Below are 27,304 nucleotides of genomic sequence, written 5' to 3'. Positions count from 1 at the left end.
GAGAGGACGGGGGGAGAGGGAGGGGGAGTGAGAGGACGGGGGGAGAGGGAGGGGGAGTGAGAGGACGGGGGGAGAGGGAGGGGAGTGAGAGGACGGGGGGAGAGGGAGGGGGGGTGACAGGACGGGGGGAGAGGGAGGGGGGTGAGAGGACGGGGGGAGAGGGAGGGGGTTGAGAGGACGGGGGGAGAGGGAGGGGGTTGAGAGGACGGGGGGAGAGGGAGGGGGTTGAGAGGACGGGGGGAGAGGGAGGGGGTTGAGAGGACGGGGGGAGAGGGAGGGGGTTGAGAGGACGGGGGGAGAGGGAGGGGGTTGAGAGGACGGGGGGAGAGGGAGGGGGTTGAGAGGACAGGGAAGGGGAGGGGGTTGAGGGGATGGGGGGTTAGAAGACAGGGGAGGGGGGTTAGAAGACGGGGGAGGGGGGTTAGAAGACGGGGTGAAGGAGGGGGTGAGTGGACAGAGTGGGGGAGGGGGGTGAGAGGACAGGGGGGAGGGGGAGGAGGAGGGGGGAGGACAGGGAGGAGGGGGGAGGGGGTTGGGAGGACATGGGGGAGGGGGTTGGGAGGACATGGGGGAGGACAGGGGGGAGGGGGAGGGGAGGGGACAGGGTGGGGGATGGGGGTTTTTAAAAAACGAGCTAATTGCCCCCTTTTGTTTTTAAAAAAAGGCGCATATCGATGGAGAAGGAGCTCGGGGGGGGGGGAAGGTTTATTTGCAAACTTTCCCGACCCTCCTTTACCTCATGGATTTGGATTTTAAAGCGAAAGAGCGTCGAATTTTGCTGTATTTCCATCACACACTCACACTCACACACAGAGACAGACAGACACACACACTCACACACAGACAGACACACACACTCACACACAGACAGACACACACACAGAGACAGATAAACAGGACAAGAGGAAGCGGCCGTTTAAACAGGGACGACAAAGGGCGGGAGGGCGCGGGCGCGAGGGGGAAAAACCGTTGGGATTCAAATTTCGAACAGTAACGGAACGTTCGGGTCCCGGTTACCCCAGCAACCCGCCCTGCCCCCTCCCTCTCACTCACACACACACACGCGCGCGCTGGCCCCGGCCCCGCGGCCCTCGGCCCCTGGCCCTGGCGCTCGCCCTTACCCCGCGGAAGAAGGCGGGACCCGGCAGGTGAGGGGAGGGAGAGGAGCGCACGCTCCGATTGGCCGGCCTCCCCCACCGCCGCTGCCCTGACGGACGTCGGGCTCGTCCAGTCGCCGAAGGCCGGGTCGTACCGCCTCCCTGGTGGGAAGACAGAGAAAGAGATAGTGTGTGCGTGTGGAAGATATGACGGACGGCCCCGGCGACCAGTAGGACTTGAGGAGGCGCCCCACCTTCGGCCAATGGGCGTGTTCGAGGGCGGGGCGGTCGGTGACGACGGCGCGCTCCTCAGACCAATCGGCGCGCGGTTCTGAAGGCCGGCCCCCTTCCTTACGTCAAGCCAGCGGCCCCGCCCCCCTCGCAACCCAAAACACAACCGCCGCCGTCTCTGTCGGGAGTGGGAGGGGGGGGAGAAGAGATGGATGTTGGAGAAAAATGATTGTGAGCGTCGCACACGAATCGGAAGTTTAATCGTGACTCTATTTCTTGACCGTTGAATGATTTTGAGATTCCCTAGCGGTTTCTGCTTGCGTCAACGACAAAGAAAAGGTGGCGAGATTGGCACGCCATCCCCCCGCCCTCCGGGTCAGTTGGTTGCGCCCGGCGTGGGAGGCCCCGCAGCTCTCCGGATTGCGTCGGCACTGGTCTTGACGTCACAGGGACTTGGTGACCCGCCTCCGCCTTGCGTCACGAACCTACAAGCGATTGGACCGCCCCGCGGTGATTGGCAGCGGGCATCGGCCAGTCAGGTATCGGCAGGGGTACTCGGGGGCCCGCCTTTTGCAGGCAGGGCGGGGCGGAATGGACTCTTAAAGGGACATGACCTTAAGAAGAAAATGCAATGGGCTGAGGGAGGGTAGAAGATGTTAAATGAAAGGTTGTGTATTGCAATGTGTTAGGGGGCCAGGCTTCGAATCCCATAACAGCAAATGCTGAAATTTGAATGCAACAAAAATATTTGATTAGATTAGATTACTTACAGTGTGGAAACAGGCCCTTCGGCCCAACAAGTCCACACTGACCCGCCACCCACCCATACATGTACCCCTTACCTAACACTACAGGCAATTTAGCATCGCCAATTCACCTGACCCGCACATCTTTGGACTGTGGGAGGAAACCGGAGCACCCGGAGGAAACCCACGCAGACACGGGGAGAACGTGCAAACTCCACACAGTCAGTCGCCTGTGTCGGGAATTGAACCCAGGTCTCTGGCGCTGTGAGGCAGCAGTGCTAACCCACTGTGCCACCGTGCCGCCCTTGCGGTATTGAGAATCGACACCATGACTCTATTGTCAATTGTTGGAAAAACCCATCTGGTTCACAAATTGGGTTTGATTCCCTACAGTGCGGAAACAGACCCTTCAGCCCAACAAGTCCACACTGTGGGATATAGGAACTTTATGTTGCTTCTGCAATTCTAATTCATGATATAAAAAAATTCACTGAACTCACATCAGTGTGTAATTGTTTCAGCCAGGAGCCGAGTCAACAAGAATGGGAACTATGTGGAGGAAATGCATAATTGTTTTTTTTGTATTAGCTAAAAATGTATGCAATAAAGACTACACAACAATGGTAACCCCAATTAAAAGGGCTTCGCGGTAAGATGCTGTGAAGACAGACAGTTAAACTCAATATGCCTGTATAAACAATAGGTATAAACATCTGTTTCCCACTTTTACAGAAACACAGGAACAAACCCCAATTAAAAGGGCTGAGTGATAAGATGCGGTGAGGGGCGCACAGATGGAGGGAGGAAATAATGGTAAGGCAAGAATGTGCCCACAGCAGGATGAGGGCAAACGGCCTTGAGAACAGGAATGAGCATTTTTTTTCACAGACAAGACCGGATAAGACAGGAGATAAACAGGAGTAATGGGTCCCGGTCTTAGGAAAGTGGAGGATGTAAACAGGGGGGGAAACAATGACATAAGAAAAAAACATATAGGAACCAAATTATGTAAATATCGAGTATTTGTTGAATTCAGTGTGTTTTGTCCCTGCCTTATGGACATCACACCCACTTGCAAGTGTGAAATAAAGGGCACTGCTGATTCAGATCTTGTCTCGGACTGAAATTATTGCAGTGCGTGAGCTTGGTTTCTCACAACACCCACCCTCCGAAGAGTAACCCGCCCAGACCCATTCCGCCAACGCCCTACCAAATGGGCAATTTAGCACGGCCAATTCACCTGAATCGCACATCTCTGGACTGTGGGAGGAATTGGCGCCATTTTAGTTTCAAGTACCCGGGTACAAACCTTGGAGACAAAAGGAAACGTAGTAGCGTTACTTACAGTGTCTAAAAACAAAGTTAGACACAAAATAGCCATGATATAGTAAGAGGATTGACAGGACAGCCCGGTAAAGAATTTCAAAGAGACAATTACATGGTAACTGTATTCCTACTGACTGCGCTAGGCCCCAGTCCAACAAGGGTCTTGCTCCAGTCTAAGCCTCCAGTCCGCTCCGCACTGGATCTCAGCTGCAGTAAGGACTGTTTTGGGAATCAGGAGGTGAGTTACCCTTTCCCACACTAATCGGCAACCTCACTGCCCAGCATTGCTCCCTCTCAACCATTACCAAGGTGGTATATTTTTTGCTCAAAACCAGCACGCAGCCAATCCATGTTACATTTTATAAATTCCTACTTTGGAAGTAGAACCAGTCCGACTCAAGACTGGGATACAGACAGACTCTAACCTCACACCTTTAATGCATTAATGAGCTGAGATGTCACCTCTTTTATGAAAAAAAACTTAAGTTTTATTTAAATTAAACCTTAAACAGAGACATGCACGAGAATTCCTGAGGATTGGAGGGTGGCTAATGTTATACCACGTTTTAAGAAAGGTGGGAGAGAGAAAGCAGGAAATTATAGACCAGTTAGTCTGACCTCAGTGGTGGGGAAGATGCTGGAGTCTATTATAAAGGATGAAATTACGGCACATCTGGATAGTAGTAACAGGATAGGTCAGAGTCAGCACGGATTTATGAAGGGGAAATCATGCTTGACTAATCTTCTTGAATTTTTTGAGGATGTAACTCTGAAGATGGACAAGGGAGATCCAGTAGATGTAGTGTACTGGACTTTCAGAAAGCCTTTGATAAAGTCCCACAGACGAGGTTAGTGAGTAAACTGAGGGCGCATGGTATTGGGGGCAAAGTACTAGATTGGATTGAAAATTGGTTGGCTGATAGGAAACAAAGAGTAGTGATAAACGGCTCCATTTCGGAATGGCAGGTGGTGACCAATGGGGTACCGCAGGGATCCATGCTGGGACCGCAGCTTTTTACAATATATGTTAATGATATAGAAGATGGTATCAGCAATAACATTAGCAAATTTGCTGATGATACAAAGCTGGGTGGCAGGGTGAAATGTGATGAGGATGTTAGGGGATTACAGGGTGACCTGGACAAGTTAGGTGAGTGGGCAGATGCATGGCAGATGCAGTTTAATGTGGATAAATGTATGGTTATCCACTTTGGTGGCAAGAACAGGAAGGCAGATTACTACCTAAATGGAATCAATTTAGGTAAAGGGGCAGTACAGAGAGATCTGGGTGTTCTTATACACCAGTCAATGAAGGTAAGCATCCAGGTACAGCAGGTAGTGAAGAAGGCTAATAACATGCTGGCCTTCATAACAAGAGGGATGGAGTATAGAAGCAAAGAGGTGCTTCTGCAGCTGTACAGGGCCCTGGTGAGACCACACCTGGAGTACTGTGTGCAGTTCTGGTCTCCAAATTTGAGGAAAGACATTCTGGTTATTGAGGGAGTGCAGCGTAGGTTCACGAGGTCAATTCCTGGAATGGCGGGATTACCTTACACTGAAAGACTGGAGCGACTGGGCTTCTATACCCTTGAGTTTAGAAGACTGAGAGGGGATCTGATTGAGACGTATAAGATTATGAAAGGATTGGACACTCTGGCAGCAGGAAACATGTTTCCGCTGATGGGTGAGTGCCGAACCAGAGGACACAGCTTAAAAATACGGGGTAGACCATTTAGGACAGAGATGAGGAGAAACTTCTTCACCCAGAGAGTGGTGGCTGTGTGGAATGCTCTGCCCCAGAGGGCAGTGGAGGCCCAGTCTCTGGATTCATTTAAGAAAGAGTTGGATAGAGCTCGCAAAGATAGTGGAATCAAGGGTTATGGAGATAAGGCAGGAAGTGGTTACTAATTAGGAATGATCAGCCATGATCATATTGAATGGCGGTGCAGGCTCGAAGGGCAGAATGGCCTACTCCTGCACCTACTGTCTATTAATTCCTAGAAGCATGGCATTCCAACCAAAACTCTATCAACAAACACACCGAGTTGGACCCCATCTACCACCCCCTGGGAAAAAGAACCGGAAATGACATCACCACAGGAAATGACGTCGCCAACCCAAACATGTAAATAGAAAGCAGGAATCATCAGCAGTGCTTCTCCTGGAGGCCCACTGAAGACGTTACCGAGTTGGGTGACGAAACATCTGGAAATGAACCTTCCAGCTCAGCGAGCAAACCGACACCCAGAACCTCAACCCGAGCTCCAAATCTGCTCAAAACCCGCGAAGACCTTAAGATATTGTCCCATCGTGTTCAGGGATGTGTAGGTTAGGGTGGATTGGCCGTGCTAAATTGTCCCACAGTGTTCAGGGATGTGTAGGTTAGGGTGGATTGGCCGTGCTAAATCGTCCCACAGTGTTCAGGGATGTGTAGGTTAGGGTGGATTGGCCGTGCTAAATTGTCCCACAGTGTTCAGGGATGTGTAGGTTAGGGTGGATTGGCCGTGCTAAATTGTCCCACAGTGTTCAGGGATGTGTAGGTTAGGGTGGATTGGCCGTGCTAAATTGTCCCACAGTGTTCAGGGATGTGTAGGTTAGGGTGGATTGGCCGTGCTAAATTGTCCCACAGTGCTGGGTGCATTAGTCAGAGGGAAATGGGTCTGGGTGGGTTACTCTTCGGAGGGTCGGTGTGACCTTGTTGGGTTGAAGGGCCTGTTTCCACGCTGTAGGGAATCTAATCTACACCTGTATTCTTCCTATCAAAGTGCATACCCTCATCCCTTCCCATGCTGTTGCCTATCTGTCTACTCTCCTAACCTTTCCGGGGGCGGGGGGAAGAGAGAGAGTTGGGGGGGGGGTGAAGGAGAGAGACGGGGGGGGGGGGGGGGGGGGGAGAGACGGGGGGAGAGAGAGGGTGGGGGGGGGAACAGAGGGTGGGGGGGAGAGAGAGGGGGTGGGGGGGGGGGAGAGACAGAGAGAATGAATGCGAGAAAGAAAGAAAGAAAGAAAGAAAGAGATGAGAGAGAAGAGTTTGAGCCACAGGGAGAGGCTGAACAGGCTGGGGCTGTTTTCCCTGGAGCGTCGGAGGCTGAGGGGTGACCTTATAGAGGTTTATAAAATCATGAGGGACATGGATAGGGTAAATAGGCAAAGTCTTTTCCCCTGGGGTGGGGGAGTCCAGAACTAGAGGGGCATAGGTTTAGGGTGAGAGGGGAAAGATATAAAAGAGACCTAAGGGGTAACTTTTTCCCCCAAGAGGGTGGTACGTGTATGGAATGAGCTGCCAGAGGATGTGGTGGGGGCTGGTACAATGACAACATTTAAGAGGCATTTGGATGGGGATATGGATAGGAAGGGTGGGGGGGATATGGGCCAGGTGCTGGCAGGTGGGACTAGATTGGGTTGGGATATCTGGGTCAGCATGGATGGGTTGGGCCGAAGGGTCTGCTTCCGTGTTGTACATCTCTATGACTCTAAATACCTTCCCATTCATTCCCATTGTATATACTCCCAATGGATCACACCCCTTCCCATTCCCTCCCAGTGTACACAATCCCAATGGATCACACCCCTTCCCATTCCCTCCCAGTGTACACAATCCCAATGGATCACACCCCTTCCCATTCCCTCCCAATGTACACAATCCCAATGGATCACACCCCTTCCCATTCCCTCCCAATGTACACAATCCCAATGGATCACACCCCTTCCCATTCCCTCCCAGTGTACACAATCCCAATGGATCACACCCCTTCCCATTCCCTCCCAGTGTACACAATCCCAATGGATCACACCCCTTCCCATTCCCTCCCAATGTACACAATCCCAATGGATCAAATACCTTCCCAATCCCTCCCATTGTACACAATCCCGATGAATCCTACCCCTTCCCAATCCCTCCCATTATACACAATCCCCATGGATCAAACCCCTTCCCAATCCCTCCTATTGTACACAATCCCAATGAATCATACTGGTTCCCAATCCCTCGTATTGTACACAATCCCATTGGGGGAAATGCCTTTGTCTGCTGGAGGGTTAGTCTTCACTTGGAGGGTTAGGTGCCTCAAGAGAGGTCTTTGATGTGAGGGTTAGGGGTCTCATCGGATGGTCTTTGATGGGAGGGTTAGGGGTCTAGTCAGATGGTCTTCATTGGGAGGGTTAGGGGTCTAGTCAGATGGTCTTCATTGGGATGGTTAGGGGTCTAGTCAGATGGTCTTTGATGGGAGGGTTAGGGGTCTAGTTGGTTGGTCTTCATTGGAAGGGTTAGGGGTCTAGTCGGATGGTCTTCATTGGGAGGGTTAGGGGTCTAGTCGGATGGTCTTCGATGGGAGGGTTAGGGGTCTAGTCGGATGGTCTTCATTGGGAGGGTTAGGGGTCTAGTTGGATGGTCTTTGATGGGAGGGTTAGGGGTCTAGTCGGATGGTCTTTGATGGGAAGGTGAGGGGACTACAGAGAGGTGTGGAAATTAGTGACGGTGGTGGTTTGTCTTCAATGGTTTTCCAATGGGAATTGAATGTCCTCTCCTTGGGCTCATCCATTCCACCCCAATACCCCCAATGAGAAGACAAGGCAGCGAGAGTGTGGAGGGGGGAGTTTATTGACGCTGGTTCCCGTGTGCCCGTAGTGCCCTCACTGTGCCACAGCACCCTGCTGCATCCTCTTCATCAGCTCCTCGTCCTGCATGGACAGCTCCGTTAGCTTCTTGCCCATGCGCTCGTGGATGTCCAGGTACTTGGCCACACAGCGGTCAAGGCAGACTGACTCGCCCTTGGAGAGCTCGGCTTCCTTATAATGGGGCGGCACGCATTTGCGGTGACAGGCGTGGGTCATCCTGTGGGTGCGGAGAAAGACAGATGGGAGCCGAGGGGAACGCTAGAACCCGGGAGCGGGAGTAGGCCGTCTGGCCCTTCGAGCCTGCTCCTCCACTCAGTAAGATCATGGCTGGCCCTCTCGTGGACTCAGGACCACCTACCCACCCTCTCACTTCATTGTTCAACAAACATCTATCCTACTTTTAAAAAAAGTAACATCAACTACATCCCTGGGCAAGAGATTTACAACTCTCTGGGCAAAGAGGTTCCTTCTCAATTCTCCCCGAAATCTGCTCCCTCTGATCTGGAGGCTATACCCTCGTGTCCTCGTCTCACCCATCAGTGGAAACATCCTCGGTCTTATCGATTCCCTTCATAATTTTACATGATTCTGTAAGATCCCCCCTCTCACTCTTCTCCCAATCTACTCAGTCTCTCCTCATAAGCCAACCCCCTCAACTCTGGGATCAACCCTCTCACCCCCTCCAGTCCCAGTGGATCCGTTCTGAAGTAAGGAGACCAAATCTGCACTCACTACTCCAAGTGTGGCCTCACCAGCCCCCTATACAGCTGCAACGTAACCTCCCTGCTTTTAAACTCAACCCCTTCAGCAATGAAGGGCAATATTCCATTTGCCTTCTTTATTACCTGTTGGACCTGCAGGCCGACCTCCTGTGGTACGTGCACAAGGACACCCGGGACCCGCTGCACAGCGTCGTGCTGCAGCTTGTTTTTTTGATTCCCTACAGTGTGGAAACAGGCCCTTCAGCTCAACGCGCCCACACTGACCCTCCGAACAGTAACCCACCAAACATATTCCTCAGCCCTATATTTACCCCTGACGAATGCACCTAACTGACACAGCCCTGAACACTGTGGGACAATTTAGCACGGCCAATCCACCCTTACCTACACATCCCTGAACACTGTGGAACAATTTAGCACGGCCAATCCACCCTAACCTACACATCCCTGAACACGATGGGACAATTTAGCACGGCCAATCCACCCTTACCTACACATCCCTGAACACTGTGGGACAATTTAGCACGGCCAATCCACCCTTACCTACACATCCCTGAACACTATGGGACAATTTAGCACGGCCAATCCACCCTTACCTACACATCCCTGAACACTGTGGGATAATTTAGCACGGCCAATCCACCCTTACCTACACATCCCTGAACACTGTGGGACAATTTAGCACGGCCAATCCACCCTAACCTGCACATCCCTGAACACTATGGGACAATTTAGCACGGCCAATCCACCCTAACCTACACATCCCTGAACACGATTGTCCCATAGTGTTCAGGGATGTGTAGGTTAGGGTGGATTGGCCGTGCTAAATTGTCCCACAGTGTTCAGGGATGTGTAGGTAAGGGTGGATTGGCCGTGCTAAATTGTCCCACAGTGTTCAGGGATGTGTAGGTTCGGGTGGATTGGCCGTGCTAAATTGCCCGTAGTGTTAGATGTGTTAGTCAGAGGGAAATGGGTCTGGATGGGTTACTCTTCGGAGGGTCAGTGTGACCTTGTTGGGCCGAAGGGCCTGTTTCCACACTGTAGGGAATCTAATCTAATCTAAGCAAACTGATAGCAGCGAGGAAAAACTGGTATTTATACAAGTCCGCTGACTTACCTCGACTGTACCTCCTCACTCCCTGCTTTCTGGAAAGACTGTATCCCATTCTCCCGGTTTCTCTATCTGCCGTCTGATGGTGCCGAAGGGGCGCCTCAGAAATGTCCGTCTCCTCCCTCACTCAAGGAATCCTCATTACCGTGTTTGACAGGGACCTTAACTGTGCGTGACCCATTTTCTGCACTTTGGCCCTGACCCCCACCCCCTCTTCCATCCCACAACAACGATAGGGTTGGTGTTCACTTCCCACCCAACAGCCAAAACATTGGAAGATGCCATTTCCACCAAAACCAGACACATATTCCTATTCCCATCCCCTTTCCCTTCCCTTGTCCGCAGGGACCGTTCCTTCAGTAACAGTTCGGTCCGAACCTCCTTTACTCCCAACACCACCTTCTCCTCCAAACATTGAAGATGTAACAGCTACCCATGTACTTCCTCCCTCCTCTGGCGTCCAAGGGTCCAGGTGAAGCAGCGCTCTACCGCATTCACTGCTCATAATGTGTCAGCTCTATCTCCACCCTCTCCATTCTCCCTCTCTCCCCCCAACTCCAACATCCTCTCCGGCATATCTACCACTTTTTCCCCAAGCCGCTATCAGGCCTGAAGGAGGGTCGCTGGACCCCGAGACATTAACTCTGCTTTCGCTCTCCACAGACCTGCCGAGTTCGGCCGGCGATTTCTGTTTCTGAACCAGCGGACACGGTTCAGGGATTGCCCTTTCCGGAGAGAAAAGAGGGGAACTTCCTTCTCCTGGAGGATTCAGAGAGAGTTTGGAACTCTCTGGAATCACACTGTCCCCCTCCAGACTTGGCGGGGGTCAGAGGGCATCCTAACATTCTCACACCCAGGGGTCAGAGATCACCCTATTCCCCTACCCCACCCAGGGGTCAGAGGGCATCCCAGACTCCTACTTCCAGGGGGTCAGAGACCACCCTGTTCCCCCCACCACACCCAGGGGTCAGAGATCACCCTATTCCCCTACCACATCCAGGGGTCAGAGGGCATCAAAGACTCCCACACTTAGGGGTCAGAGAGCAACCTCTACACACGCCACACCCAGGGGTCAGAGACCACCCTGTCCCCCCACCACACCCAGGGGTCAGAGACCACCCTGTCCCCATACCCTACCGGGGTCAGAGGGCATCAAAGACTCCCACACTTAGGGGTCAGAGAGCAACCTCTACACACGCCACACCCAGGGGTCAGAGACCACCCTATTCCCCCACCACATGCAGGGGTCAGAGACCACCCTATCCCCCCACCACACCCAGGGGTCAGAGACCACCCTATCCCCCCACCACACCCAGGGGTCAGAGACCACCCTATCCCCCCACCACACCCAGGGGTCAGAGACCACCCTATCCCCATACCCTACCGGGGTCAGAGGGCATCCCAGACTCCCACACTCAGGGGATCAGAAGGGATCCTAGCCCGCCCACACTAGGAGTCAGAGGTCAGCCTTCCCACCCCCACCTCCACCTCCACCTCCTGGGGGTGGGGGTAGGGGTCAGAGGTCATCCTGGTCTACTCCCCCAAAACCAAGGCGACTGTGGGGAGGGGGGGGTGATGGCTTTGGCTCACAGAGCACGCCCTCTCCCAGTCAAGGCGAGGGGGGGGGGTCCCATCAGCTGGCACCAACCTGTTGTACATGTCGGCCATCATCTCGACCTCCAGCTCGGCTGCCAACTGCTGCGCCTTGAGGGGGTCCATAGCCAGAGGGAGGGATGGGATGGGGTGGGGGGCAGTCAATGGCAGGGTCCCTGCTGGGGAGGGGAAGGGGGAGAAAAACAGAGAGAGAAGCAATGAGCAGAAGCACAATATGGCATTAGGAGTATGTCAAGACTGACCCCTCCAGCCAACAGCAGAACACTCACCCTCCCTCTTGTCCACATGGGCTGGAACAATAAAGATAATTGAAAAAAAAAGTGGTCACACCCCCTCGATTAATTTTTGATTTTCGCACCGCCGCGCCTTTCACCCCTTCAGCTGGAGCCCAAACCCGAGGCCTTTTAGCTTCAGAGGGCGTCGGGTGGGAAAAAATAAATATATTATTGGGGTCACGCGAGGGGGGCCCCGTCAATTAAACTTTATTGAAACGCGGCGGGTGAGGGCGGAGGGCGACGCCGCCATCTTTGTGAGGGGCGCGACGCCGCCATCTTTGTGAGGGGCACACCCCCCACCCCCCACCAACGGTACAAGGTTTCCGAGAGGACCATTCCACGACCCCACCCATCCACCACCGCTTATCGTTCGAGGGAAGATCCTCAGGGCTCGTCCGGGGTTCCAGTTTTCGGCCTCTTCCGTTCGAACTGCTCGCCGGTCGGCAAGGCCGAGCCCCGCACAAAGATGGCGCCCGGCGCTCAGCGCCCCTCACCCCGTCAACGCAAGGGAGGGAGGAGCGCGGTCAAGAGCGGAGGGGGCGGCGGTTGAAGGCGACCTCCCTCGACAGCGCCAGTCGGAGTGTTGCGGCCACTCACCTGCACCCCCACCACCATCTCTTTGAATGGGACACCATCATAACCATAGAACTCCACAATATTGGAGGGGATGTATTTTCTTTTAAAATATACAATTTCCTCCACAAATCATCCTTAAATCTGATGGCTTATCTGTGACTCCTGAAAACTGACATGGTGGCGGCAGACTATTTGGCAATGGAAGTCCTCACCCTGGAACTATTCCATCACCATTGCCCACCCACCCCCTGTACTCTTGGCTGAAGTTTCGGCTTGGCTATTTGTGTTTCAAATTCCACCATCCACCATCCCCCCCCCCTTCCAAAACCCTGTACAACTTTGGCCCAAACAGAAGCGTCCATTCCTACCCAAAAAGTACACAATGGACCTTTCTCCACCACCTTAGCTCAAGAGAAAACATTCTTTCCACAAGCTTTCCCAGGCAGCAGCACCTCTGATTAAGTTGGCTGGGTCCTCAAGGACAGAGCTGGGTCTGCAGCATTAACTGATCGAGCTGGTCAGGTCCTAAGGGACATCGCTGTCAGACTGGGGTCTGTGGCAGGTGGCGAGGGAACCAACCGGAGGGAGAAACGTCCCTGACCCCATCCTGACCAATCTGCCCACTGTCCGTGTCAGTACTGGGTCAGAGTGACCACCCGCCCAGTCCATGAGGAGACCAAGCCCCACCTTCACATTGAGAAGACCCTCCGTCGTGTGGTGTGCCACTGTCACTGGGCTAAATGGGACAGAGCTCAAACAGATCCAGCAACTCAAGACCGGGGGCATCCATGAGGCACTGTGGGTCACCGACAGCAGTAGGACCGTCCCCCAGCACAGTCTGTCACCTCACGGCCCGGGCACATCCCGCCCTCCACCATTCCCATCAGGGCAGGGGCATCCACCCTGGTTCAGTGGAGAGGGCAGCACCAGGCCCACCTGAAGATGAGGGGTCAACCTGGTGAAGCCCACCCACCCGGGACGACGCGCCAAACAGCAAGTGACAGACGGCGCTAAGCGATCCCAGAACCGGTCCTGCTGCATCCAGTCGGGAATAGGGGTGGATAATCAAACAGCTCACTGGGGGAGGAGGCTCCCCAGACAATCCCATCCTCAACGATGGAGGAGCCCAGCACATCAGCGCAAAAGGTAAGGCTGAAGCTTTCACAGTGACCCTTTCCCCGTGTCTGCGTGGGTTTCCTCCGGGTGCTCCGGTTTCCTCCCACAGTCACAAAGATGTGCGGGTCAGGTGAATTGGCCATGCTAAATTGCCCGTAGTGTTAGGTAAGAGGTAAATGTAGGGGTCTGGGTGGGTTGCGCTTCGGGGGCGGGTCGGTGTGGACTTGTTGGGCCGAAGGGCCTGTTTCCACACTGTAAGTAATCTAATCTAATCTTAGCCAAGTGGATAATCCATCTCAGCATCTTCCAGCGGTGCCTAGCGTCACAGATACCCATCTCCAGCCAGTTCGATTCACTCCACGTTATATCAAGACATGGCTGGAGACACTGGACACTGCAAAGGCTTTGGGCCTTGATAACATTCTGGCAACAGAACTGAAGATTGTGCTCCAGAACTTGTCGCTCCCATCTGTTCCAGTCCGGTTCCAACACTGGAATCTACCCGACAATGGGGACAGTTGGCCCGGTGTGTCCCGTATATAAAAAGCAGGACAAATCCAACCCGCCCCGTCAGTCTCCTCTCAGTAACATGATGGAAGGGGACATCGACACTGCTCTCAGTCAGCACCAACTCAGCAATAACCTGCTCAGTGAGGCCCAGTCCAGGCCCCTCCAGGCCCCACTCAGCTCCTGACCCCATTCCGGCCTTGGGTCACACACACACACACACACACACACACACACGGACAAAAGGGCGGGATTCCAGAGGGGAGGGGGAGAGAGGGACAGCCCTTGATATCAAGGCTGCCTTCCACCGAGTGTGGGGCGTCAGGGAGCCCTGGCAAAACTGGTATCCAGGGCAAACTCTCCGCTGGTTAGAGTCACACCGGGCACACACAGGAGGATGGTCGGGGTTGTTGGAGGGTCAGACATCTCAGCTCCAGGACATCTCTGCAGGAGTTCCTCAGGGAAGTGTCCTAGGCCCCAACCATCTTCAGCTGCTTCATCGATGACCTTCCCTCCATCGTGAGGTCAGAAGTGGGGATGGTCACCAACGATCAGACAACGTGCAGCACCATGCACTGATACTGAAGCAGTCCGTGTCCAAGATCTGGACAATACCCAGGCTTGGACTGGCAAGTGCCAAATCACTTCCATGCCACACAGATGCCAGGCTATGACCATCTGCAGTAAGAGACAATCTAACCACTGCCCCTTGACATTCACTGGTGTTACCATCACTGGATCCCCCTCACTAACAATATCCTGGGAGTTACCATTGACCAGAATCTCAACTGGACCCTCCACATAGACCCAGCGGCTACCAGAGCAGGGTCAGGGGCCGGGAATCCTGCAGCGAGTAACTCCACAAAGCCTGTCCCACCATCGACAAGACACTGAGCTGAGACAGTCATACTGTAACTACAAGAGCAGGTCAGAGACGGGGAATACTGCAGTGAGTAAAATCAGGGGATATTACTGCGCAGTTGGCCATTCAACCCATCGAGTCCGTTCCACCATTCAATGGGGTCATGGCTGATGTCATAATTCCCAAATCCACGTCCCTACCTTTTCCCCACCCACCATTCCTTCCTTTCCTGATTAAAATTCTGTCTCTCACAGCCTTCAATGTACTCAGAGACCCAGCCTCTGCCATCCTCTGTGGTGAGGAAATCCACGGATTCACCCCTCCCCCCCACCCGAGAGATAAAATTCCTCCTCATCTCTGTCTGAAATTTGCGACCCGTTATTCTGAGATGATGCCGCCTGGGCTGCGATTCTCCCAAAACCTCTCCGCATCTCCCCTGTCGAGTCCCCGCGGTTTCAAAATGGCCGCCTCTCATTCTCCGAAACTCCATTTGAGCACAGGCCCAACCTCTCCTCATGAGACAGTCCCTTCACACCCTGATATCAGCTCAGTAACTCCCCTCCTGACTCTCCCCCCCGGACTCTCCCCCCCGAAGCCTGTCCCACCATCTACACGGGGTCAGGAGGGGGGAGGGAATACTCCCCCCTTGCCCCTGGGTGGGGGCAGCTCCAACAACACTCGAGAAGCTCCACCCCATCCAAGGACAAAGCAGACACCCTCACCCCCGCTGGATTGACCCCACACCCACACACACCCCCTCCCTCCCTCCCTCCCCCCACCGACGCTCAGTAGCAGCAGGGGGGGACCATCTACAAGGGGCACTGCAGAAACTCCCCAAAGACCCTCAGGCAGCACCTTCCCCCAAACCCACAGCCCCCGCCCATCCAGAAGGACAAGGGGGCAGCAGGTACATGGGAACACCACCCCCCCTCCCCCCACCCTCCCTGCAAGTTCCCCTCCGAGACACTCCCCATCCCGACTCGGAAACATATCGCCGTTCCCTTCAGGGTCAGAATCCCGGAATTCCCTCCCTCAGGGGCATTGTGGGTCTGCCCACAGCACATGGGCTGCAGCGGGTCAAGATGGCCGCTCACTCCCTCACCACCTTCTCAAGGGGGGGGGGGGGGGGGCAACTAGGGACAGGGCAGTAAATTCTGGGCCCAGGCAGTGACACTAATGCTGTTTGAGTCATACAGTCCTAGAGATGTACAGCACAGAAACAGACCCTTCGGCCCAACTTGTCCATGCTGACCCGGATATCCCAACCCAATCTAGTCCCGTACCCACCTTCCAAACCCTTCCTATCCATATCCCCATCCAAATGCCTCTTAAATGTTGTCATTGTACCAGCCCCCACCACATCCTCTGGCAGCTCATTCCATACACGTACCAGCTCCCCCCCAAGATCATATCGGATGCTGGAACAGGCCCGAGGGGCAGAGTGGTCTCCTGCCATTGCTCCCCGTCTGGTATGGGGCGGAGGGATAGGGGTGCAGGAAGGGGTTAAAAGCGGCGACGATCTCAGAGTGCCGCAGAACGCCGAGTGGGAGATGGAATAATTCAACGACTCACTCTCCCAGGCTGCAGTGGGGAGGGGACAGAGACACAGAGAGACTGAGGAGACAGAGGGCATGGGGCCCCATTGTGACAGCACCCCCTCACCCACCTCCTCCCCTCCCACACTCCCCACCACCCCACCCCGCTCACCAGTCCCAGGGCCCTCAGCCAGACCGGCCCCTCCCGGCACCACCCCGCCCAGACTCGACCCTGAGCCCTCGGGGTGCCAGAGTGCAGCGGCGCTGCGAGCGAGGGGGACAGAGGAACCTCGGTGAGTGGTTGGACGCCCCGTTTCCCCCAGTCCGTACCCCCCCCACCCCATTCGCGTTTCAGCGTCCCCATCCTCCTCCGTACCTGTGAGGTGTCCGCTCCCAGCTTGTCGGCTGTAGAAGGCCTCACCCAGCACCCCAACCCTCGCAGCCACCACCTTCCTCCTCTCTCCACTCTCCCAGACCCCCTCCAGCACCTACACCCCCCCTCCCTATCTCTGTAACCCCCTCCAGCCCCTACACCCCCTCCCTATCTCTGTAACCCCCTCCAGCCCCTACACCCCCTCCCTATCTCTGTAATCCCCCTCCAGCCCCTACACCCCCTCCCTATCTCTGTAACCCCCTCCAGCCCCTACACCCCATCCCTATCTCTGTAACCCCCTACACCCCCTCCCTGTCTTTGTAACCCCCTCCAGCCCCTACACCCCCTCCCTATCTCTGTAACCCCCCTCCAGCCCCTACACCCCCTCCCTATCTGTGTAACCCACCTCTGGCCCCTACACCCCCTCCCTATCTCTCTGTAACCCCCTACACCCCCTACACCCCCTCCCTATCTCTGTAATCCCCCTCCGACCCCTACACCCCTCCCTATCTCTGTAATCCCCCTCCAGCCCCTACACCCCCTCCCTATCTCTGTAACCCCCTCCAGCCCCTACACCCCCTCCCTATCTCTGTAACCCCCTCCAGCCCTGACACCTCCCTCCTGACCCTAGCAACCCTAACCCTCCAATATCTCTGTGCCTCTGTGATGTTTGGTTCTCCAGTTTCAGAGTTCCATCACTGTGAGCCGAGCCCTCACCTCACTGGGCGACCATGCTCTGGTATTGCCTTCCCGAACCCTCCCCCCCATCTCTCTGTCTGTCTGTCTGTCTGTCTCTCTCTCTCTGTCTGTCTCTCCCTCTCTCTGTGTCTGTTTTGCTCTAGGGTGTCTCAGTGGTTAGCGCTGCTGCCTCACGGCGCCAGGGACCCGGGTTCGATCCCAGCCTCGGGTGACTGGCTGTGTGGAGTTTGCACATTCTCCCCGAGTCTGTGTGGGTTTCCTCCGGGTGCTCCGGTTTCCTCCCACAGTCCAAAGATGTGCGGGTCAGGTGAATAGGCCGTGTTAAACTGTCCCACAGTGTTAGGTACATGAGTCAGAGGGAAATGGGGCTGGGTGGGTTATTCTGCGGAGGGTCGGTGTGGGCTGGTTGGGCCGGTGTGGACACTGTAGGGAATCTAATTTAATCTCTCTCGCTGCCTGTCTCTCTTTCTCTTTCTCTCTGTCTGTCTGTCTCTCTCTCTATCTCTGCCTGTCTCTCTCTATCTCTGCCTGTCTCTCTCTCTCTCTGCCTGTCTCTCTCTCTCTCTCATTCTCTCTCTGTCTCTGTCTCTTGCTCTCTGTTTATCAGTTTCTGTCTCTATCTCTCCTTCTCTATCTCTCTCTGTCTCTCGGTCTCTCTCTGTCTGTCTGTCTATGTCTATGTCTCTCCCTCTCCCTCCATCTCTCTCTGTCTCTCTCTCTGTCTGTCTCTCTCTCTGTCTCTCTCTATGTCTGTCTGTCTCTCTCTCTCTCTCTCTGTCTCTCTCTATGTCTGTCTCTCTCTCTCTGCCTGTCTGTCACTGTCTTTCTGTCTGTCTGTCTGTCTGTCTCTCTCTCTCTCCTTCTTTCCTTCACTGCTTGACATGACCTGTTTTGCCTCTGTGTTCGTTCTCCTGCCCTCGTTATGTGGCTGTTGACATGTTTTGTGAAGTTCACAATGTCTATATTGGACATTCCTATGTAAGCAGGAGTGAGTGGAGACCGCTCAGTCCCTCGAGCCTGTCCCTCCATTCGATATGGTCATGGATGACCTTCGACCTCAACCCTCCCTCCCGCCCACTGCCCGTGTCCCTCAATCCCCTCAGTGTTGGACAATCCAACTTGGTCTCGAATGCACGAAACATCTGGGTATCCACAGCTCTCTGGGGGTGGAGGGTGAGGGTGATCCCGAGATCCACAAACCCTCCGAGTTGAAGACTCGGCCTAGTCCCAAAATGGCCGCCTCCACATCCTGCGCCTGTGAGACTGTCCCATCTTCCAACCTCTGGCTGTCGAATCTCCAGCCAGAGTGGGGGGGGGGGGGCGGGGGGCAGTTTTGGGGAACCAATCCCTGTCTGTCAAACAGGACAGGGATTAGAAACATTCCTTTGAGATTCCTCCCTCGTTCTGAGAGAATTCCGGCCTCCTGTCCTTGAGCAGATGACAGTGTGGTCTTCCAGTTGGGTCTGAAATGGTGAAGTGACCATCCGCCTCACTGTTCTCCTGACCTGAGGAAGGACGTTTTGGTTATGGAGTGAGGGTTCACCAGACTAATTCCGGGATGGCAGGGTAGACAGGGGAAACACGGGGAGGAATCTCATAGAAACCTATAAAATTCCCACAGGACTAGACAGGGGAAACGCGGGGAGGATGTTTCCCATGACCTGGTTTTCAGAAGAAGCAGCAGGTCCTACCTTTGGCTCATGAAGGGAACCCTTGTCCCCCTCCCACACCCTCACCCCTCACCCCACACCCCCGAGACCCCATGAGCCCACCTGAAGTCTCCCAATACCCCACCCCGGTCTGCGGGCCCCACCACCCACTACCTGCCCGATCCCCTTGCACCCCTAGCTCCCCCACCGAGTCGCCCCTCCCCTCCTGCGCCCACACGTGCCCCGTGCCCGTGACCCCCATTTGTCTGGGACACCGGCCAGACGTGGTACAGCGCCTGGGCGGGGCGGGATTGGAGCCTCAGGACCTCCTCGTGGAGCGGAGTGTCGGGGTGAAAGGTCAGAGTCCACCTCAGACTCGGGTTGGCGCCCGGTTGAATTGGAATTCGCTTGGACGTCAGCGTTTCAGGTGGGATTCGGGGGACGTTCCGAGTGCCAGTTGGGGTTAGGGTTAGAGTTCGGATCAGGGTCAGGGGTCAGTGCATGTTAGGGCTGCAGGATGGGTCAGGGTCAGCGTTTGGGGTGGGATAGGATTAGGCTTAGTGTTAGGGCTGGGCTTAAGGTCAGGGTCAGGATTTCAGTAAAGGTTACGGTTAGGGTCAGGGTCAAGATTAGGGCTTTGTCAGGGTTATTGTTAAGGTTACATTCAGGGTTAGGGTTAGGGCTAGGGTCAGGGTTATTATTTAGATTAGGGTCTGGGTGTGGGTCAGGGTCAGGGTTGGTGTTCAGATTAGGGCCAGGGACAGGGTTAGGGTTACGGTTAGGGTTAGTCTCAGGGTTAGAGTCTGGGTCAGGATTTGGGTAAAGGTTACGGTTAGGGTCAGGGTCAGGTTTAGGGCTAGGGTCAGGGTTATTTAGGTTAGGATCAAGGTCAGGGTTAGGGTTAGGATTAGGGTTAGGATTAGGGTTACGATCAGCGTTCGGGTTAGGGTCAGAGTTAGGATCAGGGTCAAGGTTGGGGTCAGTGTTAGTGATAGGGTCAGGGTCAGGGTTCGGATCAGGGTCAGGGTTTGGGTCAGGGTTAGTGATAGGGCCAGGATCAGGGTCAGGGTTCGGATCAGGGTCAGGGCTAAGGTTAGAGTTAGGGTTAGGATCAGGGTCAGGACTAGGGTTAGGGTTAGGATCAGGGTTCGGGTTAGGTCAGGGTTAGGGTCAGGGTCAGGGTTAGGGTCAGAGTTCGGATCAGGGTCAGGGTTTGGGTCAGGGTTAGTGATAGGGTCAGGATCAGGGTCAGGGTTAGGATCAGGGTCAGGGCTAGGGTTAGAGTTAGGGTTAGGATCAGGGTCAGGGTTGTGGTTAGGTTTAGGCTCAGGCTCAGGATCAGGGTTAGGGTTAAGGTCAAGATTAGGATCAGGCTCAAGGTTAGGTTTAGGGTTAGGATCAAGGTCAGCATTAGGATTATGGTTCGGTTAAGGTTAGGGTCAGGCTCAGGGTTAGGGTTAGGTTTAAGGTTAGGTTAGGGTCAGGATTAGGGTCTGTGTTAGCGTCATGTTTAGGGTTAGGGTAGGTCAGGGTTAGGCTTAGGGTTTAGGTTCAGGGTTATGGCAATGGTTAGGGTTGGGGGGGTTAGGGTTAGGGTTAGGGTTATGGTTGGGGGTTAGGGTCAGGGTTAGGGTTGGGGGGTTAGGGTCAGGGTTGGGGGGTTAAGGTTAGGGTTGGGTTAGGGTTAGGGTCAGGGTTAGGGATTAGGGTTAGCGTCAGGGTTAGGGTTAGGGTTAGGGTCAGGGTTAGGGTTAGGGATTGGGGTTAGGGTTAGGGTTAGGGTTAGGGTCTCCGTTGGCTGAGGGCTCCGATAAACATGAACCTGAATCAGACAGCCCTGCGAGTTGCTCTGAGGGGACCTCCCGTCCGCAAGGCAGATCGGAACCTGCAGCCCACCTTCCCTCCCGCAGTATCGGGGGGGTGTGGGCGTGGGTGCTGTCCCGAACGTCAGTGGGACCCGACCCAGTGGGAGATGTCCAGTCCGAGAGGCATTCTGATGGGACCGGCTGTGCTGAGGAAGGAGGTGGCTGGTTGGTCAATCGCGCTGGGATCCCCCTGCACTCCCAGGAGCAGCGAGGGTCCCGGAGACAGAGGGAGGGGGGAAGGGGAGTCCCTGGATAATTACGGAACATTGCGCTGGTGGTCAAGTGTTTGTACAGAGTGACCCATTCAGTGAGGGATGTGACAGCCTCAGACTGGACCCTGGACAGCAGCCTGGTGTGTGTGTGTGTGAATAGCCTATTCAGTTGGATGTAGTGATGACAAAGACAGTCTGTCATCACTCAGGAGACAGAGGCGACAGGGTGATGCGCAAAGTCTCTCGGAGTTAGCCCATTCTCCCCGGGAGCAGTAACACTGGGGAACACCCACAGGACCTTTCCAACTCTCAGCCCACAATCAGACCTCACCCACCCACCCACCGGCCAACGGGCACAGGTTCATTCTCGGAATCCATCGTTCAAACACCCTGCCCTCTCGGGCCCAGGTAATGGGGTGAGGGGTCAAACCAGAGCAATTTAAAGTATTAGGGTTCAGGAGCAATATTAGGGGGTGGTGTGCGTGTGGGAGGCAGAGAGAGAGAGAGAGAGATACGCAGAGGGGGCACATGCACGACCTAAGACCCAGGCGGCTAGAGATACCGAACCCAGAGACGGGAAAAGTTAATATCAGAGGGAGAGGGGGCAGATTGCAGCTGGAGAGGGGGGTTACAGAGATAGGGAGGGGGTGTAGGGGCTGGAGGGGGGTTACAGAGATAGGGAGGGGGTGTAGGGGCTGGAGGGGTTACAGAGATAGGGAGGGGGTGTAGGGGCTGGAGGGGGTTACAGAGATAGGGAGGGGGTGTAGGGGATGGAGGGGGGTTACAGAGATAGGGAGGGGGCGTAGGGGGTTACAGAGATAGGGAGGGGGTATAGGGACTGGAGGGGGTTACAGAGATAGGGAGGGGGTGTAGGGGCCGGAGGGGGTTACAGAGATAGGGAGGGGGTGTAGGGGCTGGAGGGGGTTACAGAGATAGGGAGGGGGTGTAGGGACTGGAGGGGGTTACAGAGATAGGGAGGGGGTGTAGGGGGTTACAGAGATAGGGAGGGGGTATAGGGACTGGAGGGGGTTACAGAGATAGGGAGGGGGTGTAGGGGGTTACAGAGATAGGGAGGGGGTATAGGGGCTGGAGGGGGGATACAGAGATAGGGAGGGGGTGTAGGGGCTGGAGGGGGGTTACAGAGATAGGGAGGGGGTGTAGGAGCTGGAGGGGGGTTACAGAGATAGGGAGGGGGTGTAGGGGCTGGAGGTGGTTACAGAGATAGGGAGGGGGTGTAGGGGCTGGAGGGGGTTACAGAGATAGGGAGGGGGTGTAGGGTGGTTACAGAGATAGGGAGGGGGTGTAGGGGCTGGAGGGGTTACAGAGATAGGGAGGGGGGTGTAGGGGCTGGAGGGGGTTACAGAGATAGGGAGGGGGTGTAGGGGATGGAGGGGATTACAGAGATAGGGAAGGGGTGTATGGGCTGGAGGGGGGTTACAGAGATAGGGAGGGGGTGCAGGGGCTGGAGGGGGGTTACAGAGACAGGGAGGGGGTGGAGGGAAGTGACGGGGCGTGTATGTTTAGGGACGCGGTGTGTTTCAGTCTCAGGGCCATGTATGTTTGTTGTATCAGAGACAGTGTGTGGTTGAAGAGTGCAGGAGCTGTGTGTGTTCTCAGAGTGGTGGGACTGACCTTTCAGTCCATACAGGGCAGTGAGATGTGGGTGTGAGATTTGGGAAACACTTGTTTATCATCGGAATCCAAAATAGCAACAAGTTGCTTCCATACACGAGGGGCACGTTTCCTCCAGAGAGTGTGTGAGTGTCTGACTGAGTGTGTGTGAGAGGGTGTGTGTGAGGGTGTGTGTGAGAGGGACAGTGTCTGTGAGTGTCTGACTGAGTGTGTGTGAGAGGGTGTGTGTGAGGGTGTGTGTGAGAGGGACAGTGTGTGTGAGTGTCTGACTGAGTGTGTGTGTGTGTGAGAGGGTGTGTGTGTGAGAGAGGGTGTGAGAGAGTGTGTGTGAGAGAGGGTGTGAGAGGGAGAGAGTGTGTGAGTGTCTGACTGAGTGTGTGAGAGAGTGTGTGAGTGTCTGACTGAGTGTGTGTGAGAGGGTGTGTGTGAGAGAGGGTGTGAGAGAGTGTGTGAGTGTCTGACTGAGTGTGTGTGAGAGGGTGTGTGTGAGAGAGGGTGTGAGAGAGAGGGTGTGAGAGAGTGTGTGAGTCCCTGACTGAGTGTGTGTGAGAGGGAGAGAGTGTGTGAGTGTCTGACTGAGTGTGTGAGAGGGTGTGTGTGTGTGAGAGAGAGGGTGTGAGAGGGAGAGAGTGTCTGAGTGTCTGACTGAGTGTGTGTGTGAGAGAGGGTGTGTGTGAGAGGGGGTGTATGTGAGAGGGTGTGTGTGAGAGACACAGGTAGGGAGACAGAGAGAGAGGCACACACACAGACACAGATAGGGAGACAGAGAGACAGACACACAGACACAGAATGGGAGAGAGAGAGAGACAGACAGACAGACACAGACAGGGAGACAGACACAGATAGGGAGACAGACACAGATAAGGAGACAGAGAGAGAGACACACACAGAGACACATATAGCGAGAAAAGAGAGAGACACACAGACACAGATAGGGAGACAGATACAGATAAGGAGACAGAGAGAGAGACACACACAGAGACACATATAGCGAGAAAAGAGAGAGACACACAGACACAGATAGGGAGACAGAGAGACACACACACACACACACACACACACACACACACACACACACACACACACACACACACACACACACACGCTCTGTCTTTCTCTCTCACATATACACACACAGACTGTCACACATAGAAACACAGTCAGACAGCTAAGCCCAGGAACATGCAGGATAGGAGAGCACTGAGAACAGATAGAGAGACCGTCATTCACACACCTCCCTAATTTGGTGCTGTGACATCCCGTACAGACTGAAGGACCAGGTTATTAGATAGCCTCACGGTTTCGGGGCAGGGAACTAGACGGAGTGTGTGTGTGTGAGAGAGAGAGAGAGAGAGAGGGAAAGCTGGACTGGCACATCACTGTCCAACAGCAACATTGCTGAGAGAGGGGGAGAGAGAGAGGGAGAGAGGGAGAGGGCAGGAGGGGGGAAGGAGTGAGGGAGGGGAACAAAACTGACCAGAAGTGACAGCTGCTCCTGACACATGACCATTCCCAGTTGATGCCAACAGTTCCGGAGGTAAGGCGAGCAGTTCACTCCGATAACACTGACAGCTCCCCGTGTCAGCTCCCGGCGCTCCGGACGGCTGTGTGACTGTCAGAAACTCTTTCCAATTGCTCTCTGCGATGGTGTGACCGTATACCTGGGAGTGAGTTACAGACTGGAATCTAATCAAGGGGTTTGGTGTGGTTTATATGTAGAATAACAGTTATCTGAGAGTGCGTTACAGTCTGGAATCTAACCAATGGGTTCAGGGGGTTTACTTATAGAGTACCAGTTACCTGGTATTGAGTTACAGACTGGAATCTAATCAAGGGGTTCAGGGTGGTTTATATCTAGAATAACAGATACCCCCGGGAGTGAGTTACAGACTGGAATCTGATCGAGGGGTTCAGGGTGGGTTATATACAGAATAACAGATACCCCGGGAGGGAGTTACAGACTGGAATCTGACCGAGGGGTTCAGGGTGGGTTATATACAGAATAACAGATACCCCGGGAGTGAGTTACAGACTGGAATCTAATCGAGGGGTTCAGGGTGGGTTATATACAGAATAACAGATACCCCGGGAGTGAGTTACAGACTGGAATCTAATCGAGGGGTTCAGGGTGGGTTATATACAGAATAACAGATACCCGGGAGGGAGTTACAGACTGGAATCTAATCGAGGGGTTCAGGGTGGGTTATATACAGAATAACAGATACCCCGGGAGTGAGTTACAGACTGGAATCTAACCGAGGGGTTCAGGATGGGTTATATACAGAATAACAGATACCCGGGAGGGAGTTACAGACTGGAATCTAACCGAGGGGTTCAGGATGGGTTATATACAGAATAACAGATACCCGGGAGGGAGTTACAGACTGAAATCTAATCGAGGGGTTCGGGGTGGGTTATATACAGAATAACAGATACCCCGGGAGTGAGTTACAGACTGGAATCTAACCGAGGGGTTCAGGGTGGGTTATATACAGAATAACAGATACCCGGGAGGGAGTTACAGAGTTACAGGGTCGTGTCTGTACAGAGTGAGAGATACCCGGGAGGGAGTTACAGAGTTACAGGGTAGTGTCTGTACAGAGTAAGAGATACCCGGGAGGGAGTTACAGAGTTACAGGGTAGTGTCTGTACAGAGTGAGGGATACCCGGGAGGGAGTTACAGAGTTACAGGGTAGTGTCTGTACAGAGTGAGGGATACCCGGGAGGGAGTTACAGAGTTACAGGGTAGTGTCTGTACAGAGTGAGAGATACCCGGGAGGGAGTTACAGAGTTACAGGGTAGTGTTTGTACAGAGTGAGAGATACCCGGGAGGGAGTTACAGAGTTACAGGGTAGTGTCTGTACAGAGTGAGGGATACCCGGGAGGGAGTTACAGAGTTACCGGGTAGTGTCTGTACAGAGTGAGGGATACCCGGGAGGGAGTTACAGAGTTACAGGGTAGTGTCTGTACAGAGTGAGGGATACCCGGGAGGGAGTTACAGAGTTACAGGGTAGTGTCTGTACAGAGTAAGGGATACCGGGGAGTGAATGTTTGCTGACCATTGTGGACAGTGAATGAAGTGTGAGCAGGTTGAGGCCATTCTCCTCTCTGAATCCTGTTCCGGCCTTCATCCTGATGACCCCTGGGTTTTGAAGTTATTTTCCCTGTCCCGCCCGTTGCTGGTGTCACCCTGTTCTCCATCCCCTTCAAATCATTCATCAACATCTTCGGATGATCATTTAATTTTCCTGTCAGCCTTTGCTCCTGTCTCTCTCCCTCGCTTTCCTGGTTTCTGCTTTCAGTTACCCTTCCCCAAAACCCCCTCAGCACGACGTTTCCACCCCTCTGGGAAGCCAAGTGGTCTCCATCCTCAGTGTCTCCGATCAACTTTCCTTTGTTTCCTGATGCTGTCCTGAATATCCCTCAGTCCAAACAGTTCTGTGGTCACCTTTCTCATATTCCTCCTCTTTAATGGAACATGTTGGCCCGGAAAGTTCCCCGTTTCCATTTGAGTTTTGGGAAACGTTCCCCCGGCCCCAAAACGGAGTTTCCTACGGGTCGTTTTCTCTCATTTCGCTTTGGCCAGACCCTGTGTTGCGTTGGTCCCAGTCCAGATCCTGTCTTCCTGCTCCCACATCGTCCGGTTGTCTTGACGACCGTAAAAGGTGACTGAGGTATGATCGCTGTTGCCGGAATGCTCTCTCGCTCAGGCCTGTTCAAGCCGGGAATGTCGATTCTCCTGCTCCTCGGATGCTGCCTGACCCACTGTGCTTTTCCAGCAACATACTGTCCGAGTCTGATCTCCAGCATCTCCTGTCACTTGTGCACTTTGGGAAAGCAAATCTTAGCAGGATTTACACACTTCATGGTCAGGTCCTGGGGAGTGTTGCTGAACAAAGAGACCTTGGAGTGCAGGTTCATAGCTCCTTGAAAGTGGAGTCGCAGGTAGATAGGATAGTGAAGGCAGCGTTTGGTATGCTTTCCTTTATTGGTCAGAGTATTGAGTACAGGGGTTGGGAGGTCATGTCGCGGCTGTACAGGACATTGGTTAGGCCCCTGTTGGAATATTGGGTGCAATTCTGGTCTCCTTCCTATCGGAAAGATGTTGTGAAACTTGAAAGGGTTCAGGAGAGATTTACAAGGATGTTGCCAGGGTTGGAGGGTCTGAGCTACAGGGAGAGGCTGAACAGGCTGGGGCTGTTTTCCCTGGAGTGTCGGAGGCTGAGGGGTGACCTTATAGAGGTTTATAAAATCATGAGGGGCATGGATAGGGTAAATAGGCAAAGTCTTTTCCCTGGGGTGGGGGGAGTCCAGAACTAGAGGGGCATAGGTTTAGGGTGAGAGGGGAAAGATATAAAAGGGACCTAAGGGGCAACTTTTTCCCCCAGAGGGTGGTACGTGTGTGGAATGAGCTGCCAGAGGATGTGGTGGGGGCTGGTACAATGACAACATTTAAGAGGCATTTGGATGGATATATGGATAGGAAGGGTTTGGGGGGATATGGGCCAACACCCCCTCCCTATATCTGTAACCCCCCTC

General features: G+C 54.2%; 2 protein-coding genes across 7 annotated transcripts in view; both read right to left on the bottom strand.

Moving 5' to 3' along the window:
- The window catches only part of LOC132808829 (palmitoyltransferase ZDHHC5-like), a 61,176-nt gene extending 59,949 nt beyond the window's left edge, over positions 1-1,227 (bottom strand). Inside the window, exon 1 of one of the 4 annotated variants that reach the window (XM_060822266.1) lies at positions 1,122-1,227. The gene's annotated coding sequence lies outside the window, so the exon portion shown is untranslated. Of the gene's footprint in view, positions 1-736; positions 1,033-1,053 lie in introns of those variants that run through there. The other 3 variants (XM_060822267.1, XM_060822269.1, XM_060822268.1) reach the window with 3 other exon arrangements.
- Positions 1,228-7,982: 6,755 nt separating this feature from the next.
- On the bottom strand, positions 7,983-24,386 carry timm10 (translocase of inner mitochondrial membrane 10 homolog (yeast)). 3 transcript variants are annotated; one of them, XM_060822278.1, is made up of 3 exons: positions 24,243-24,386; positions 11,499-11,622; positions 7,983-8,234 (listed from the first exon to the last, which is right to left on the bottom strand). In XM_060822278.1, the coding sequence occupies exons 2-3, from the start codon at positions 11,567-11,569 to the stop codon at positions 8,033-8,035; spliced, it is 273 nt and encodes a 90-aa protein (XP_060678261.1). In that variant the 5' UTR covers positions 11,570-11,622; positions 24,243-24,386; the 3' UTR covers positions 7,983-8,032. The 3 variants fall into 3 exon arrangements, with proteins under 3 accessions (XP_060678261.1, XP_060678260.1, XP_060678262.1); XM_060822277.1 differs by lacking the exon at positions 24,243-24,386 and adding an exon at positions 11,734-11,893; XM_060822279.1 differs by lacking the exon at positions 24,243-24,386 and adding an exon at positions 11,734-11,893 and having other exon boundaries at positions 11,499-11,619.
- Positions 24,387-27,304: the final 2,918 nt, after the last annotated feature.

Source organism: Hemiscyllium ocellatum, assembly GCF_020745735.1.
Source record: "Hemiscyllium ocellatum isolate sHemOce1 chromosome 40 unlocalized genomic scaffold, sHemOce1.pat.X.cur. SUPER_40_unloc_4, whole genome shotgun sequence".
Taxonomy (NCBI): Eukaryota; Metazoa; Chordata; class Chondrichthyes; order Orectolobiformes; family Hemiscylliidae; genus Hemiscyllium; species Hemiscyllium ocellatum.
Note: the sequence above shows the minus strand (reverse complement) of the source record. Positions and strands in the feature narration are given on the sequence as shown.